This window comes from Phacochoerus africanus, chromosome 10, assembly GCF_016906955.1.
Source record: "Phacochoerus africanus isolate WHEZ1 chromosome 10, ROS_Pafr_v1, whole genome shotgun sequence".
Lineage (NCBI taxonomy): Eukaryota > Metazoa > Chordata > Mammalia > Artiodactyla > Suidae > Phacochoerus > Phacochoerus africanus.
In genome coordinates, this window is record NC_062553.1 from 10,327,699 (window position 1) to 10,344,350 (window position 16,652).

General features: G+C 36.4%; 1 protein-coding gene across 12 annotated transcripts in view; it reads left to right on the top strand.

The window, feature by feature from the left end:
• CPEB2 (cytoplasmic polyadenylation element binding protein 2) overlaps positions 1-16,652 on the top strand; it is a 71,159-nt gene that overhangs the window by 2,194 nt on the left and 52,313 nt on the right. For 6 of the 12 annotated variants that reach the window (XR_007137583.1, XM_047799372.1, XM_047799374.1 and 3 more), the window contains exons 2-4: positions 2,426-2,707; positions 3,468-3,557; positions 11,885-11,975. Coding sequence is in view for 11 of the 12 variants with exons in the window: in XM_047799372.1 (XP_047655328.1) it covers positions 2,426-2,707; positions 3,468-3,557; positions 11,885-11,975 (463 nt within the window). In the remaining variant the exon portion in view is untranslated. Of the gene's footprint in view, positions 1-238; positions 315-2,425; positions 2,717-3,467; positions 3,558-8,690; positions 8,945-11,884; positions 11,976-16,652 lie in introns of those variants that run through there. The other 6 variants (XM_047799376.1, XM_047799378.1, XM_047799377.1 and 3 more) reach the window with 4 other exon arrangements.

The window sequence follows — 16,652 nt, forward strand, 5'->3', positions numbered from 1 at the left end:
GGAGGAGAATGATTACCGGAGAAGGTCCTGGTGGGGAGCCCGTGACCCTTTGCCGTCGTCCAATGAGGGAACGGGCGGAAAGGCTTTTTTTCTTTCGAGTTTGTTTCCTTCTTAATTGACCGGCGAGAGCTGTCGCGGTGAGGCGGTGGCCGGGCCGCACAACCTGCCGGGGACCCGGCGTCGGCGACGAGCCGCGGGGCCGCGCTCCTCCCGCTGACCTACCTCCGACGTGGGTCGGTCCTCCGAGCTGTCAGAGCACTTGCGGGGAGAAACGGGTAGTGGTGGCTGCCTTGGTTAAGACCGAGATTCTCCAGGTGGTTTTACTGGCTGTACTTCTCAATGTTTGGGGAGTATTTTGTAGCTTTTAAAACTAACGGAGTCTGCGATCGGTGGGTTACCTTGAAGAGAAGACTTTTGCATATTTTTGTTGGCCGTAACCTTCCCTTGAATGATAGGGCGTGTGTATTTTAAGTGGGTAATGAAATTATGAAATCACAGAGGGCAGGTTTTTTTATTCATCCGGGGCCTTTCTGATTCAAAGTCTGTCTTGTTATCCTCTCAATACAGCGTTTGAGTGGCCGCTGGGTTGGTTAGTTGACATCGTAAGAGTATTTTGTTGTTGTTTCTGATCGTCAACATTTATGATAGGGATCATTCTAAGGCCGATTTCGTGATTAAAGATTGTGCGACAAGCAAAATTGGACCTTACCTAGTGCTTACTTACTCATATAACTTTTTCTATTGACCAGTTAAAGTTTTTAAGGGTTAACGTCTTTAAAAAGGTGAATACTAGCCAAATTAACCAAAGTAACAGGAGGTTATTTAAATTAACTAGAATAAGAGCAGTTTTTGTTGAATCATTGGTTTCTCCCTGAGAGAGGAGTGTGTGGCCTAAAAGGATTGAAAGTAGATAATTTTGAAATAGTATTCCACTCTTCCATGATTTATGTAATTCTGAGCAGCTCTCTTTTGTGTGTCAGGGTCCTCATTTTTTTTAAATGAAAAATTTCTGCAGAAAATTATCTATAGGTATTTTTGTATTCTTAAGGCCATGGTATATCATTAGAAGACCATATACCAGGGTCTATATTTAACTATAATCTGTTTTTTGTCCAAAGATGGGTCTTGCAGTAGAGGTAAGAGGTCACACAACTGTCATATGGAATTTTAGATCACTGGAAGAGAACTTTGAACACTGCATCAGTGAGGAAAGTAAGGCCTTTAGGAATTGAGTGATTTGTCCATGGTCCCCAAGCTGTGCTTTTGAACTATGTGGAGGTGGAAATAGTAGTATGTATTCATGATTATATTAGCATTAATTTTATAAAAACTAATAGATGTTGTAGACCAGGATTTAAAATTATAAAGAAGCAGGTTTAATTTTAAGAGTGTTTGACTTGGAGTAACTTATTGACTTCGGCTAAATATTTCCACAAAATTATTAAATTATAAGCTTATTGAAAGTATAATTGCTAGCAGTTAACACTTTTCAAAATCTGCACTTGTAGCCTCTTGGTGAATTTTTCTTTTTTGATGACTTAACTTTCCTTGCGATTGGTTCCAGTTTGGAATATAATTTCCTTTTCCATGAATGAAGTTAATGGAGACTTATTAAGATCTGTACTATAATGATCAAAGTATATAGTTGTTTATCTATGGTTGGTATCCACCTATGGGTAATATCAGATAATTACCTGTCTGTCCATGGATAATTGAGATAAAAATTACAAAAAGTTAGAAGAAACTACCTGGAAACTGGAATATAATATCTTGAACGTTGATGAATAGTGCAAAAAAAGAGACATATTTCCATATTTTCCCTATCCCAAAAGGCATTCTTAATCCATGCAATAGAAGCACTCCAATGTTAATCATCATCCACTTTTGCAGTGGTACAACTTGTTGAGAATCCTAAAGCCTAAATATTTCACTCATATGAATGGGATATTTTAATTAATAAAGATCATATTCCTAGATGTGTGTCCAGCAGATTATGGTTGCTTTAAGATCGTAATGTAGGTTGTATCTTCTAAGAATCTTTAAAGTTAATATCATTTAAAAGTATTTAGTTTTTTCTTCACATTTGTCATGTATGTGTTCTCTCTGAAGAGAAAAAAAATAATTTCATGGTTCAATTTTAGTAATGGTCATGAAATGTCTTCTTGTTTCATTATAATTTATAGTGGACATTATAATTTATAGTAGACAAGAGCATGAAAAGTCACCTAGCATTAAACGAATATTTTCATAAGCAAGATCTCAAGCCTATTACTTTTTATAAAATAGGTATATTATGTTGCCTTAATATATTTCATTTTTAAAAATCATAAATTTAAGACCATAAATTCTTAGCTCCGGCCAAAATTTGAATTTGAGTTTTAAACTCTTTCAATGCGTATTATTTAAATAGATGTATTTTCCCCAGCCTCTTCTGAAACAATCACCTTGGAGCAACCATCAGAGCAGTGGCTGGGGCACTGGAAGTATGTCCTGGGGAGCAATGCATGGCAGAGATCATCGTAGAACTGGAAACATGGGAATTCCAGGAACTATGAATCAGATATCTCCACTGAAGAAACCGTTTTCTGGTAATGTCATAGCACCACCGAAATTCACTCGCTCTACTCCATCACTGACTCCAAAATCTTGGATTGAAGATAATGTGTTCAGAACAGACAACAATAGTAATACACTCTTACCCTTACAGGTAAGAATGGTATGTAAATGGCCTTATTTCTAATGTTAATCTTTCAAAATAGGAAACTGGGTGGTGGTGGTAGTAATAGTGTAGCAAAGCTAATGGATTAAAAGAGAGAAAGCTCTAACTTTTAAGCATATAATTTATCAAAGGTTAAAATACCTATACAGAGAAAATCGAGAATAGAAAAAAATCTCTAGAGAACACATAATAGAAAATAAGCTTCGTAAAATGTAGAAAAATCTTGGTATAGTTCTTAAATACATATTGGAGCTTTTAATTGGCAGCACCTTAAGGATGCCTTAATTCATTAATCTTTAATAGGCCACCAGAATAAGTTTCTCCTCCAGTATTGCTAAACTAAGGTGTTTTGTAATTGTGCATAGATTTGACTGTATCAGCTCTATGTACATTCAAATATAGTTAACATAGGTATGATTATGGCAGAATAATATTAGGACTTTCTACATCAAATTAAAATTTGTTCCCTGGTTCCATGACTATTTTTTTCTAAAAGTGGCCTAATGCTTTGGATGATTAGACATTTTTTTCAGGGCTTATAATATTTTGTTGATGTTAAAGGTTGATGAAGTCCCCTTATGACTATCTAAAATGAGATTTTTTTTCCCCTTAAAACCATTAGAGGATGGAACAAAGATATAAGATAGAACTTTGATTGTTTTTTTTTTTTTCATTCTTCCTTTTTTTGTGTGGGTGGGTGTGGGGACGAGAACTGCTTATTCTGATGAAAACTTCTATGCTATTGAAGGTGAGATCTAGTTTGCAGTTGCCAGCTTGGGGCTCAGATTCACTCCAAGATAGTTGGTGCACTGCAGCCGGAACATCCAGAATAGACCAGGTAGGCTGCACAGTGTATATTTTTCAGGATTTTGGCTAGGAGTTTAGTATTTGTATTATGAGTAGGATTTAGTATTTACTTTCCAATTATACCTATTTAAGCATATGTCAGAGAGCATTAAAGCAATTTATTTTTAAAGGGTCACTTGACTTTGTTTAATATAAAATGCCTCAATTTTAAATTTAAAAGCAATTCATAATCATTTTGTGTTTCCTAAACATAATAAATTTGTTTTTGGAAAAAAGGAATCATACCCAAGAGCACCTGACTTTAAACATCAGTCACACTGAACATGTTTTATCTCTTTTCGGAATCATTTGCAGTTAGGTGTAAATCATATGCTTATTTAACATACAATTTTACATTTCATGAATGTTTTACAGAATTTTTTGGAAAACTTTTTTCATGAAATCTGCTGTATTTGTCTTGAGATACATTTCTAAGAAAGCCCTTAGCTCAGTTTTTCATCTTTATTAAAAAAAAAACTTTATAGTATTCCTCTATTCTAAATTTTGTTAACTGCAATTAAATACTGTTTTCTTCCAAATGATCAGTTTCCTGTTGAAAAACTCTTGAGTCGAAAATCTGAAAGTCGGTCTTAATTGCATTACCTTCAAGTCCTTTGTGGCTACAAAATGCTATCTCTCTTCCTGCAGATGAAATTTGAATGTACTCTGGGTACCAGGTGATGAGAATTATTACAGGACAAATAGAACACTCAGTCCTCACATATGAGGATTCTTTCCTACAGAGCCCAAGTTTGAATGAGCATAGACTTGACATTGTGGGAGTCCACTGAATGGAGCTATGTTATCCTTAGTTACTTTGTCAACATGAAATGATTTTACAAGTAAGGACTGTATAAATAGAGTAATATTACCTTTGCAAATAGCACTGTAATCTGGAGGGTTGGCAGTAACTTCAATAGTCAACCATTAGTACTTGTTTTAATTAAGTCCTACCTATTTACCAAAGTAGGCCTGCCAGGAACTCCACTTAAAAATAAGTACTCATCTCATGTAATTTGTAATGTATTGTCTTGCTAATGTTGTAACACTATCCATCTATTTCTACTCTTCTTCATTCTGGCTCAGTTAGGCCATATTAGTGATATTTTTATGGTAGCACTTTTATCATGTTCAAATTAAATACCTAAATGCCTAGTAGATGGTATGTTGGAAGAGGAAAAGTACGGTAATAATTATCTTGAAGGTGGCAAGGGACATGTCTTTAGACAGGAAAGGACATAATTATTTGAAGAGGCTTTGCAGGAAAAAGCAAGAGGAGGTATGTGATGAATCTCATGTATTCATATGAGAAGGATATGGACCTATGGAGAAAAAAAGACAGATTAGCTGCCACAAGGACCCATGGGGATTGGGGGGGGGGCAGTTGTTGAGAAATTAGCTTGTTAAGATGGCTTCAGTTGGTTGAATAATGCCATAGAGTAGGCAGAAGTGATGATGAAAGAGACATTTTCACACTGGGCTCTGCACAGGTGCCCCTGGAGCTTCCACAGGGTGAAGGCCAGCAGCCCTCCCACTTAGACTTCATTCAAAGCTCTTACCTATCTATAACCTAGGATTTTAGATAAATTCATTTTAGGAAAAAGGATTTTGATGCTTAAGATTTTTTTTTAATTTTTTTATTTTTTTGGTAAACTGCTGAGATATTGACATTCCCTTTGCACTCTTGAACCAGAGATGTGATGATGAAGAGAATGGTGAAGGAAAAAGTGCAAAGGAAGTCTGAAATCTGAATTTTCTTATTCTTCCTCTCACAATCTTTACAACTCTGGATGACACAGTTTATGAACTTTCATCTCTTTGGGTCATAGTTTCCTTATCTATAAAAGGAAGACCTTGAACTAGATCATGCAAGGCCTTTTCAGCCAGCTCTTATACTTTCTTTCATCAGTTCTTTTGCTCCCTCCTTCTTGCCCCCTCCTCCTTTATTTTTAGAATACAAGAGTCTTGGTCTCTTAGGGGGGGAAGCAAATGGGGATTGGCCCCAGGCAGTGGAGGTGTGCTGTATGACCTCCAGCCTGTTCTTAAAAGCAATGCTATTGTCTTCTTTGAGGACCCTAAGGATACTTATTATAAAAATGCATACCATGTTTCTGTCTTCCCATAAAAGGTTGAGGTATTTGAAGTTGAGGTTCTTAGAAATATGGCAGCAGCTACAAAGTGAAATTGGCATCTTAATAAGAGTTGGATAGTTCCTCACTGTTGTCAGAAGTTAAAATTATAGAAAATACTTAGACACTTAAATATCTGTGGAGATTATTTTCATTTCTGATCTTTTTTCATCGTATACCACACTCTAATACTAATACATTTCAATTAACAAATACATTCAAAAACATTTAACTCTTGGTTTCTTTTATTCTCAAGTTGATTGAGGCCTAAAATATACTAAATTCTAAAACGTAAGTCTTAATTCTAGTACCTGACCTTACCTATACTGAGAGCTGGACATGTAATTGTATTTAATAAGTGGGAAAGAAATCATTTTGTAGATTAGTTTTATTTCAGTTGTTGTATAAAATTTTTCAAGTTGACATTTCCATATATGAAAGGCCTTTATTTTTGTGGAAAAGCTTCAAACTTAAAATTTTAAAAACAAATATAAATTTCTGTGTACATTTCTGACTTTAAAGTGAATATTAGATTTTTATTTCTTTAAGGCTTAAGAATTACTTTTCTTTAAAATGCTATTAACTAGTTACCCTTGTAAGAAGTCATACTCTAAAGTATGAATTCTAAATTACCTTAATATACTATAAATTTATTAATACTTGAACAATTTAAATCAAGAGTAAATATATTAGTAGCAGAAGTTATTACTTACAAGTTTACATATGGCATATCAGTTTTCTATAAACAAAGCAACATCATGCCTTTAAAATTGTGATCTAGGCTGTGAAGCCCTGGCCTGCTCCCTAGCAGGAGGATTATGCATGTGTTCAGTCAGACTTTTCTTGTTAGAGAGGTTGTTCCTGAAATTCCTTAGCATGTTACATAAATTAACTTGAATTAATTGAAGACAGTTTCTACTAATCTTTAATATCCAGGCTATTATAACATGATAAATGATAATGTGGGTACCTCTCAGAAAAAAACATTATTAGAAGATATTCACTTTGTGCAAAAAACAATGTATAGTAGCAGACCAAGTCCAGTTTTTCATTTAATAAAGCATTCCTTAAATTATGGCTCTTAAACTACATAAGTTTTTTAAGGACATTGGTAGTCATCAAATTGTCACACCTACTGCAAATGGGACAGAGTGGGATCTCTTACACATGCTTGCGTAATGGATGCTGTTTATATTTCCTGTCCAGTGTTCAGTTTTTTAATCGTGCTCCATACATTCTTACACCAGTTATTTTCTTTTTACATTTCCATTTTCTGTTAGCATTGTAGATACTAGAATAGCTTTGGCTATTTGGGGCTTTTAACCTTTTTTTTTTTTAATTTTTTCAAAATCACTGTTACAATATTTTGTTGAGGATCAGAATAAAGGATGGTCAAGAATGTATATTCATTGTTTCTGTGGTAGTGCTTTAATTACCCTTGAGATAGATGGGGGGAAATGCTGTTCTTTGCCTCCGAGAAGAAGAAAGTCCAGCTGGTTGAATAAGGGATATCTGTGTGGAACTAGAGAATGCTGTGGGTGAGAATGAGCTCAAGAGCCACACCCAGAGCAGCACATCATCTGCTGCTCCTTCGGTGTAGCGCACCAGCAGAGTGTAATCAGGAATGTGTAATCAGGAGGTCCCGTTGTGGTGCAGCAGAAACGAATCCGACTAGGAACCATGAGTTGAGGGTTCAATCCCTGGCCGTGCTCTGTGGGTTAAGGATCTGGCGTTGCCGTGAGCTGTGGTGTAGGTCACAGACGCAGCTTGGATCCCACGTTGCTGTGGCTATGGCGTAGGCTGGCAGCTGTAGCTCCAATTGGACCCCTAGCCCGGGAACCTCCATATGCCATGGGTGTGGCCCTAAAAAGCAAAATTAAAAAAAAAAAAAAGAAATGTGTAATCAGTATTTACTTAAAATTGAGAGCAATATTAATACAACTTTGCATTTTTATTTTAAAGTAAAAATTGGAAAACTAAACACAAAATACAATAAAGGTGATCTTTCTACTTAGGCAGAAGAATATATGCCCAAGCATCTGGTATAACTTCAAATATGAGGATACAAGTTTTTTCAATCATTAACCTCCTTTTTCTTAGGGAAGAGACAGTGTCAAAAGGAAGAGATTCTACTTAACTACCGCTTTTGAAATAGGACAGGGTTTTGAATACATCAAAGCAAAAGTAGAATATCCCATAAAAAAGCTCTTTTGATTAAGTTCATGTTCCGTTTGTTGTATTTTATATCATTGTTGACCACATTAGTTATCTTTCAGCGTTTATAACCTTTCTCGTATCATCCTTTTTAAAATTGGGATGACTCCGTTCTATGTTTTTTAGTCTTTCTAGGGCTTCATTGTTGCTTCTGGATTTGTGGCAAATATCTGGGTTTAAGAAAATAATAGTATTAGAATATAAGAAATGAGGAGTTATCTTGTGGTGCATTGGATTAAGGACCCTGAGGTGTCACTGTAGCAGCTTGGGTTATTGCTGCGGCATGGTTTCCATCCAGACTGGGAATTTCCACGTGCCGCAGGTGTGGCCAAAAAGAAAAATTATTTGAGTTTTTCCACCAATGTTTTCTGTTTTTTGCCTCTTCATTGTTGTGGGATAGTGTAATCTCAGTTTCTGAAAGGCCATTTAGTTGATTCCTTGCCATACAGCTTTAATATTTAGACTTGGGTAAGCTTTTCCTGATAGAGATTCTTACTTTTGTTAGATGTAATGGCTGTTTTCAAAGAGCCATGTAGTAATAACTGTAAAGTATATTGCTTGATTTTCCATATTTGTTTATGCTGATCAGTATTGCTGTGTTTATGGTTACTTTAAAATGGTTTCAGGTTTTCCATTTAGTTTTGAACCAGTGGCAGTTTGTGAAACATTTTTTTGTAATATCCCTATTGTGGAAGAATGTGTGAGTGTTTATCTTACAATCAAATTTAGTTCTGTTGAGTTTTTGAAGAAGTCATATTTTAATCCCCAGACTTGTTTTAATGGAATTATCTTTATTTTTTGAACATGATCCTTTAGGTTTCATTATGCAGAGAGTGATTTTTGAGATGTCATGAGCTTTTTGCCTGCTGGAGGCTATTTTGTGCTTGGTGATTTAAAAATCATGTGGGATGCAGCTGATGCTTAATAAAGTATAACTAACTTAATAGTCTTTAAATAGCTTTGCTGTTTTCTTTACTAAAGGAGGAGTTTGTTTCATGATGCGAGACTTGATATGCAAAGGAACATAAGGAACCTTGTAAGTGGGCATCTCACTATTTCAGTTGGATATAGGCATAAAGCTGAAGTATTAAGCCATGCAGCTTTTTTTGAATAAGTGTTGTCAGAGTTGATGTATAGTAGTGATGATACTTATTGAATAGCTTGGTTGTGTGTTTTCCCCTCACACCTTAAATACTGTCCATGGCCCATTGACAGTATGTATGGGATTGTACATTAATTTTACTGTGCTCTAACTACTCCTTGGAATGGAGGTAGAGGCTGGACAAAAATAAATAAAATAAAAAAGTTCTGTGGAAAATATTATCTGGGTGGTGTTAATAGTCATAGTCACTATTAATTAAGTTCTCGGGTTGACTAAAGATGGGGCGTGGTCTGCTTCTGTTCAGAAGAACATCAGCCTGAGAAGATAGGCTTGAACTGTAATATGTTCTGTTTCTCTTAAACTCTTACAAAGAGTAAGAGAAATAGAACATAAAGTATCTGTAATTACTGTATCTTAGAACCTATATGATACAGCACACCTTTCAAGATTTTTTTTGCGTAATTACATGAACAGTTTTTGTCATGACAGATTACACTTTTTAATTCTATTTTAAATGTATTTTGAAACTTTGAATATAGTAGCACTTAACATTTCATTGTGTGTTTGGAAATTCAAGTTGATAGTGAGGTCAGTGTAATATCTGATGCTTGTCTCAGTTTAGTTACTTAACATTTGAATACCTTTCCATAGAGGATTCTGAGAAGGCTTTCTAGTCCTTTATAATTACCATTTAAAAGTGCAGTCTGCCCTCACCAAGCTAAACTTGAACTTGCAGGTTTATGGTAAAGTAGTATTCATTCAGCAAACTTTTGCGAGCTAGATATATTCCATAGTTAGAAGGTCCCTACCCCTAATTAACTTAGAGGTTTGGTGGCAGAGGCAAAAAGACCAGCAAATTAGTTATGAACAAGTACAGTAGAAGCACAAAAGATGGAAATATTTGAGTATGTTACTAAAATTGCTCTTCTCTGTTCCAGTTTTATTTATAACATACTACTTTGAGTGTTTTGCTTTTCCATTATTTTTAAAGTGGGTTTTAGGCATTATATATTTCGACATGATTATTTTCTCAAAGATGGAACAAAGCCTAAAAATGCTTTAGTAACTTAAGGTTAAGAAGCTCAGTGCTTCTTAAAAGTGTGGTCTTTAGACCAGCATTCTCAGTATCACCTGAAAATTTACTGGAAATAACAAATTCTGAGGGTCCACTGAATTAAGACTGTTATGGATCCCAGCAACCTGTGTGTTTAATGAGCCTTCCAGATGATTCTGAAGCACATTCAGGTTTGAGAACCACTGTTACAGCTCAGTGATGCTCTGTGCCTCCCTCTCCAGTCAAGGTCATTGTGCTAGTGAACACCTATTACTGATGGGTGTTATACCTCAGAAGTCTTTAAGTAGAAATAAGTAAGGGGTACCAGTATAGCTAATTAATGGTAAAGCTCAAGTAACAGCCTCCAGGTCCAGCAAACTTTCCATCATTCAGTGTTACTTTTCACATTGTCAAATTCCTTGACAGCTTTAGAAAGCTCACAACTCTAAAACATCCAGTTTTAATTTAAAAAAATCAACATATTCTCAGGAAAGCTTCTTATGTTTTTCCTCAGCTCTCTAAAAGACTGGTTCTGAATCTCTGGATTGTGGACTTCTTTGGAAAACTGATGAAAGCCACAAACCTTTTCAGAAAAAGGTTATGTGTACACACACATACCGAACATTGTGTATATCTCACAGATGACATGGTCCTTGTTGAAGCTCAGGGACCCAGGCTAAGAAGTGCCTCATTCTCATTTCTGTGGGGACATTTTTCTACTTCTATGATTTTTCTCTTTCCTTTTTTTATGTTAATCATTTTTGGAGAGTTCGAAATAGCCTCCCCTGCCTTTCCCTCACTTAAATACGCTTGCACAAACAAACAAACAGGCAGGGACCTCAATGGGCAGGGTTAGCACTGACATATTTGGGGAACTGGCTGCCTGACAATTAGGGGGGCACAGGCCAGGGCTTGCTCTGGTGGTTCCCTTATATATTTGTTCAAGTGTATTGAGTGTAGGTTGAGCAGAATGCAGTATAAATTCATGAGTGTTAATGAATGAGATTCTTTCTAGTAAGCAAGTTGAGAGATTTAACACTCAGCAAACAAAACTTCCAATGACGCAAAAGACTTTGTTGTGAGACATGATGACGTAGAAGGACTTCCCGTGATGAGAATGCTTTCACCCTTTTCTCTCCCACCTTCCTTTTCTTGCAGAGGTGAATGGAGGGAGGGAAGATTGAGAAATGCAGAGACCAGTGTGTAAGGATTTCAGAGAGCAAGATTTAAATATTCTAGATATTAGTCCTTGTCCTGATATTAGTATTTCATGCTTTTGATTTTTTTTTACTGTTTAAGATGTTTATGATTCATTACTGTGAAATTCTGACTATTATGTCAAATAACATACAGTGTTTGATAGATGTTTAAAGTATGGTGCATTATGGAATTAAGCCCTTTCATCTCAAATATTTATTTTTCAAGTGTCAATGTCTGAATTCCTTAGATATATGTGAAAAGTTAAATAATAATTAAAAATGTTTTCTGTGTGTGTGTAACATTTCAGAAGTCTTTACAAGTTGAGAACAATACCAGTAGAAATTATTTTACTGTATTGTGTTAGTACTGCCAATGAAGTAAGATTCCTCTTGATAAGTGATTTTGGAGATAAATGTATACAATGTAATGTCTTCCAGTACAAGAGATATTATAGCTCATGAGATCCTTAGTTATTGGTATTATCTCAGGATAAAAACTGACCAGTAAAATTTTACTAGTCAGATGTCCTATTTTATGTGAAAGGATTTAGGGTAGTATATTAATGATGGACTTTTGAAAACATTGCATAGAATATATTCTTCTCTTTTCTTCTCTTCTAGGATCGAAGTAGAATGTATGACAGTTTGAATATGCACTCTCTGGAAAATTCCCTTATTGATATTATGAGAGCAGAGCATGATCCTCTTAAGGGTAGGTGACTCTTTTTTTGTTTTAATTTCTTATATTATCCACAGTTTTGCTTGTTTACCTTATCATTTTTTACATGAAAATAAGCACTAAAAACCCATAAAATTCTGTCATAAGTTCGATAATAAGAACCTTTGTTTTTGTGACAGGCCATACTTTTTTCTTGTAGCTCCTTTAGCTCTATATTAATTTGTACAGAGAGAAATGCAAACCTATGTCTCTTGACTTGTTATTTAAGAAAAAGTTACTGTTTGGAGATATTCATCAGTTCACTAAAGGATGAAGAATGGATCTAAAGGCATTATAATCACTATTCTAGAACTCTTTCAAATATAGACATATTTTTTAAAAATAACTTTCTTAGGACTCTTACATTCACAGTTTGCAGTGATTCCAGCCTAAAATTATCCTAGGTTAATTTCCTTTCTTTTTTTCTTTTTGTAATATCATAGGATTTTGAAGGGGCTTTGAGGTAGGGGAGCTATTCATAAAAGTTGGGGCTAATTAGGAAAAAGAATCAGCCCCCAATAATCTTATACTGTCAGCCTTATCACAGTTACATTTAACCATATATGACAAAATTGTTAACATACTTGTTTTCAATTGTCTGCACATTACATGTTAGTAGTTATTTTCTATATCTTCATATACTATATCCTTGCCTTTTATATAAATAGTGAAAATCTAGCAAACTGTGTGCACTAGAGTGATGAGAGGTATTACTTTTCTGTTGCTGCATAATAAACAGTTCCAAAACTTAGAAGCTTTAAACAACGATAAACATTTATTACCTCTCACAGTTTCTGTGGGTCAGGAATTCAGGAGCAGCTTAACTGGTTGGTTCTGGCTCAAGATCACTCATTGAATCAGAACTGTGGGTTACTTTGTAATCTTTCTTTTTTTGATTCTATAAAGCCAAGTAAGCATTCCCTTCCAAGAGTTAGCCTGAAAACTCTAGAACTTCAGAGTTGGCAGCAAGGTGGTAGCTCCAGCTGAGTTGGCAGTACTGATCAGATTCTAAACATATTTGTTCTGACTCTGGATTTTGCTTGTGAAGTAGTTCTTATCTTTCTAATTCCTTTATTTTTAAGGAGTTTGAGGAGCTCAAGGGATCCTTAGTTGATGATGTTTGATAGTGCTAATTCTCACAAACTAATCTAGTTTGATTTTTTTTTTTTTGAGTTGGTGTTGCCTGTAAAGAAAATTCAGCCTAGATGGGTGTTTTGTTTTTTTGGAATGTCTGTATTTGAGGTCTCCCCCCACCACACACACATTGTTATCCCAGCAGTTCCAGTAGCATTTATTTTGTACCCACTATTTAAGAAGCAGGCAAGCAGCTTATGATTATGAAGAATTTCCCTCTGTGCCTTCCCTAGAAAGAAAACTCTTAGAAATTTTAATACAAGATAGTCAGTGTTAACTGTTACTAGTGGATAATTAAGTTTTCCATTGTTGTTTCTCCCAGTCTTCCTTGAAAAAAACCTTTTGAGCGTGTTAAGAAAAAACATTTAATATCTCATTGTTATATCAGTTATTCTTCTCTAGCCTGTTTTATAATGAAAGTGGAGGGAAACCTAGAAAGAAGATTTTTGGGAAAAAAAAAAGGAAGCAGCATAAGGCTAAGAGGAATTTAATAATTAAAAAACTCAAGTGAATTCAAAATTTTTTTGTTGGAAAACTTTCTTTGGCTGTGGGAAAGGGGAAAGGGTGCTCACTATCCACCTTGAGGAAATGTGGTGACGGAAACTCACTTTCTAATTGGAGTATTTTGTGCCTGTTTTATTATGGCAGGGAATAAAGAAAAAAACTAAAAACACTTGAGGAAGTTTTTCCATGTGAAATAAAGAAATGGGGCTGGTACTTCTGCCAGATTGCCATGATATACCTTTTTAAAAAATCTCAATACCCCGGCGCTGCCAACTTACTTTTTCTTCCTTTCATTCCTAGTTCACATCTCCCTGCCTTCTGAGATATCATATTATGTATCTTCCTGCCCACCCTCTGATCATGACATATTTTCTTTGTGCTATGCCTCCATGAAATCTGCTAGAACAAGGTTGTGACAAATGGAAGAACCAATCCCTGAATTTGTTTCCTTTCCTTTCCATTCCTGATCTTTAGGGCATCACTTCAGCTGCTGTCCCATCTCTCCCATCCCGTCTTTTCATCCCTTTCAGAAAATCCAGTCCTCTGTTTAGGGAATTTTTTTCTGTTTTCCTAAAAAATAGAATGAATCTTATTTTATCCTTCTAAAATGTTTTCAGAAAACCAGCCATTTCCTTTGTCTTCTTTATGGGATCTAATGAATGAAGAGAAGGGAGTTGTAGGCTAAACTTGAAAAAAATGAAAAAGGATTTTTTTGTATCCCTTTGTTTTAATGGTGAAGGTTTCTAAAAAAAATTGTGTGAACTAGAGTGATAAAAGATTACGTTAGTTATCTATTGCTGCATAGCAGATTACCCCCAACTTGAATAGCTCGAAACAGCCATAAACATTTATGCAGTTTCTGTGGGTTGGAGTTCAGAAGCACTTTAGTGGATTGGTTCTGATGCGGATCCCAGGAGGTAGCAGTCAGGATATCCGCTGAGGCTGCAGTCATCCGAGGGTCCTTCTCTGAGATGGCTTCCTTGTGTGGCTGGCAAGTTAGTGCAGGCTGTTGTCAGGAGAACGGAGCTGATCAGGTAGACCTCTCCGCAGGACTGCTGGAGTGTCCTCAGAGTGTGGTGCTGGGGCACTTGCTCCCCACAGAGCAGATGATGAAGCCCGAGGCAGATGTCCAGTGTCTTCTGTGATTTAGCCTCAGAAGAATTCTCACACCGTCATTTCCAGGACATCCTACTAGCTACAGAGGTCAGCTCCGCTCGGTTGGGGAGGAGTCTGCTATTCAGGAGCTGGGACTGCAGAGGAGCAAGGCTCAGTGGAGGCCGTCCTGGAGGCTGCCTTCCACGGAGATGGAAGCAGAAAGTAAACATGAATTTGGTTCTGCTTTTCTGAAGGAAAAGAGGAACTACTCCAGGTAGGCGTTAATGCTGGTAAACAGAAAAGCAATCAAGCAGATGTCTGGAATTGAAAGGTTTGTGGCCCGTTACCGGAGTGACTGATAACTGATTGTTATTCTAACAGAAGGACCCTCCTATTGGAGGCCTATCATTAGGGTTGTTCCAATCAGTACAAGCCTAATGATTTTTACAGGTCAGTAGGGAACCTCCATTGCTTAATGTTGAGGTTTTTATTGTCTAGCGTAACAGGTGGAAGTGTCTTGTCAAGGCTCTAAAGATATGAAACTATGGGAACCAAAGGTGGAACTCAGAATGTATTTTTTTTTTTTTTTTTGGTCACACCCACAGCACGTGGAATGTGAAAGTTCCCTGGCCAGGGATCGGACCTGCGCAGCAGCAGCTGCAACCTGAGTCACAGCTGTGGCAACACACCAGATCCTTAACGTGCTGTGCCACAAGGGAACTTCTGAATGCCTTTTATTCTATAAAAGTGCCTTCTTTTGTCCCAGGCAGTGTCCAAGACCCTGCTATGCATTATGTGAAACAGACATGGTCTCTGTGCTTGTGGAATGTACAGCCATAGAGGGAAAGAGAGGCCTTATAGCTCTATGTATAATATACATCGATACATGTCATACACTAATATGATATATGCTTATAATGCATACCAGTTATTTGTTATTTATACATATAACCACAAGTGTTAGACATACTGTGGAGGGAGATTGTAAAGTGTCCAGGGAGGGAAGGAGTGGAGGAACCAGAGGTAGAGTAAAGAAAGCCGAGACCTTGTATAGGGGAAAGTATCACCTAGACGAAGGGACCTGGTGTATTTAAGAGCTTGACATAGATAAGGAACTGAAAGCAGACTAGCCCTGGAGCAGAGCTTGTTTAGGGCTGCCTGATGCTGATTGGCCCTCTTGCGGGGAGGGGGTGTTGTGGGAAGGGGGGGCGCATGTGCTGTCTTTTGCTCTGGATTGTGAACACTAACATATTACTGTGTGCTTTCCTTAGTATGGGGGACACTGACTCATGTGCATCGTTTCTTCTGCACTGGCTTCTCACCATTAACATCCCATTTTCCTGATGACTGTCTCAGTTGTTGACAAATATTTTCCTTTTCTAAGGAAGGACAAATATGGAGTCTTAGTGGTTAAAGTAAATCACGCTTTACCAAGTTCGATTTTGTGATTTTGCAGTTTTGTATTTGCCTCCCTACATTAAATAATCAGTGATCTTTTTATGTATGTGTAGGTCAGTTCATTCACATTTAAACAAAAGAACAAGACAGTGATTATTTTTAAGCTCTCTTCCCTTTCTGCCCTCAGCAATTTACAAAAAAAAAGGTCTTACTGTGTAAGCATTTTTACCAAAAATTGCTTACCCCCTCCTCCAAAGCATAAAGGCAACAAACAAAATAAGCCCATAAGAGATTATTTGAGAACAGTAGGAAGAAATCCAGCTTATGTAACAATTCTTGGGAAGATGTGTTTCATCAAGTCACCATGCCTTCACTGATGCTCCCTAAAAATTAAGGGGGATTCAGGAAAAAGGATTTAGAGCATGGTTTTATAATACCAATAATTTTTTAGAAGTGGATACCTTTAAAATGTTTTGTTTACTATGTGTTTTTATATGTCTAGCATCATATTTATTACTTGACTGCTTCTATTTTTAAGAT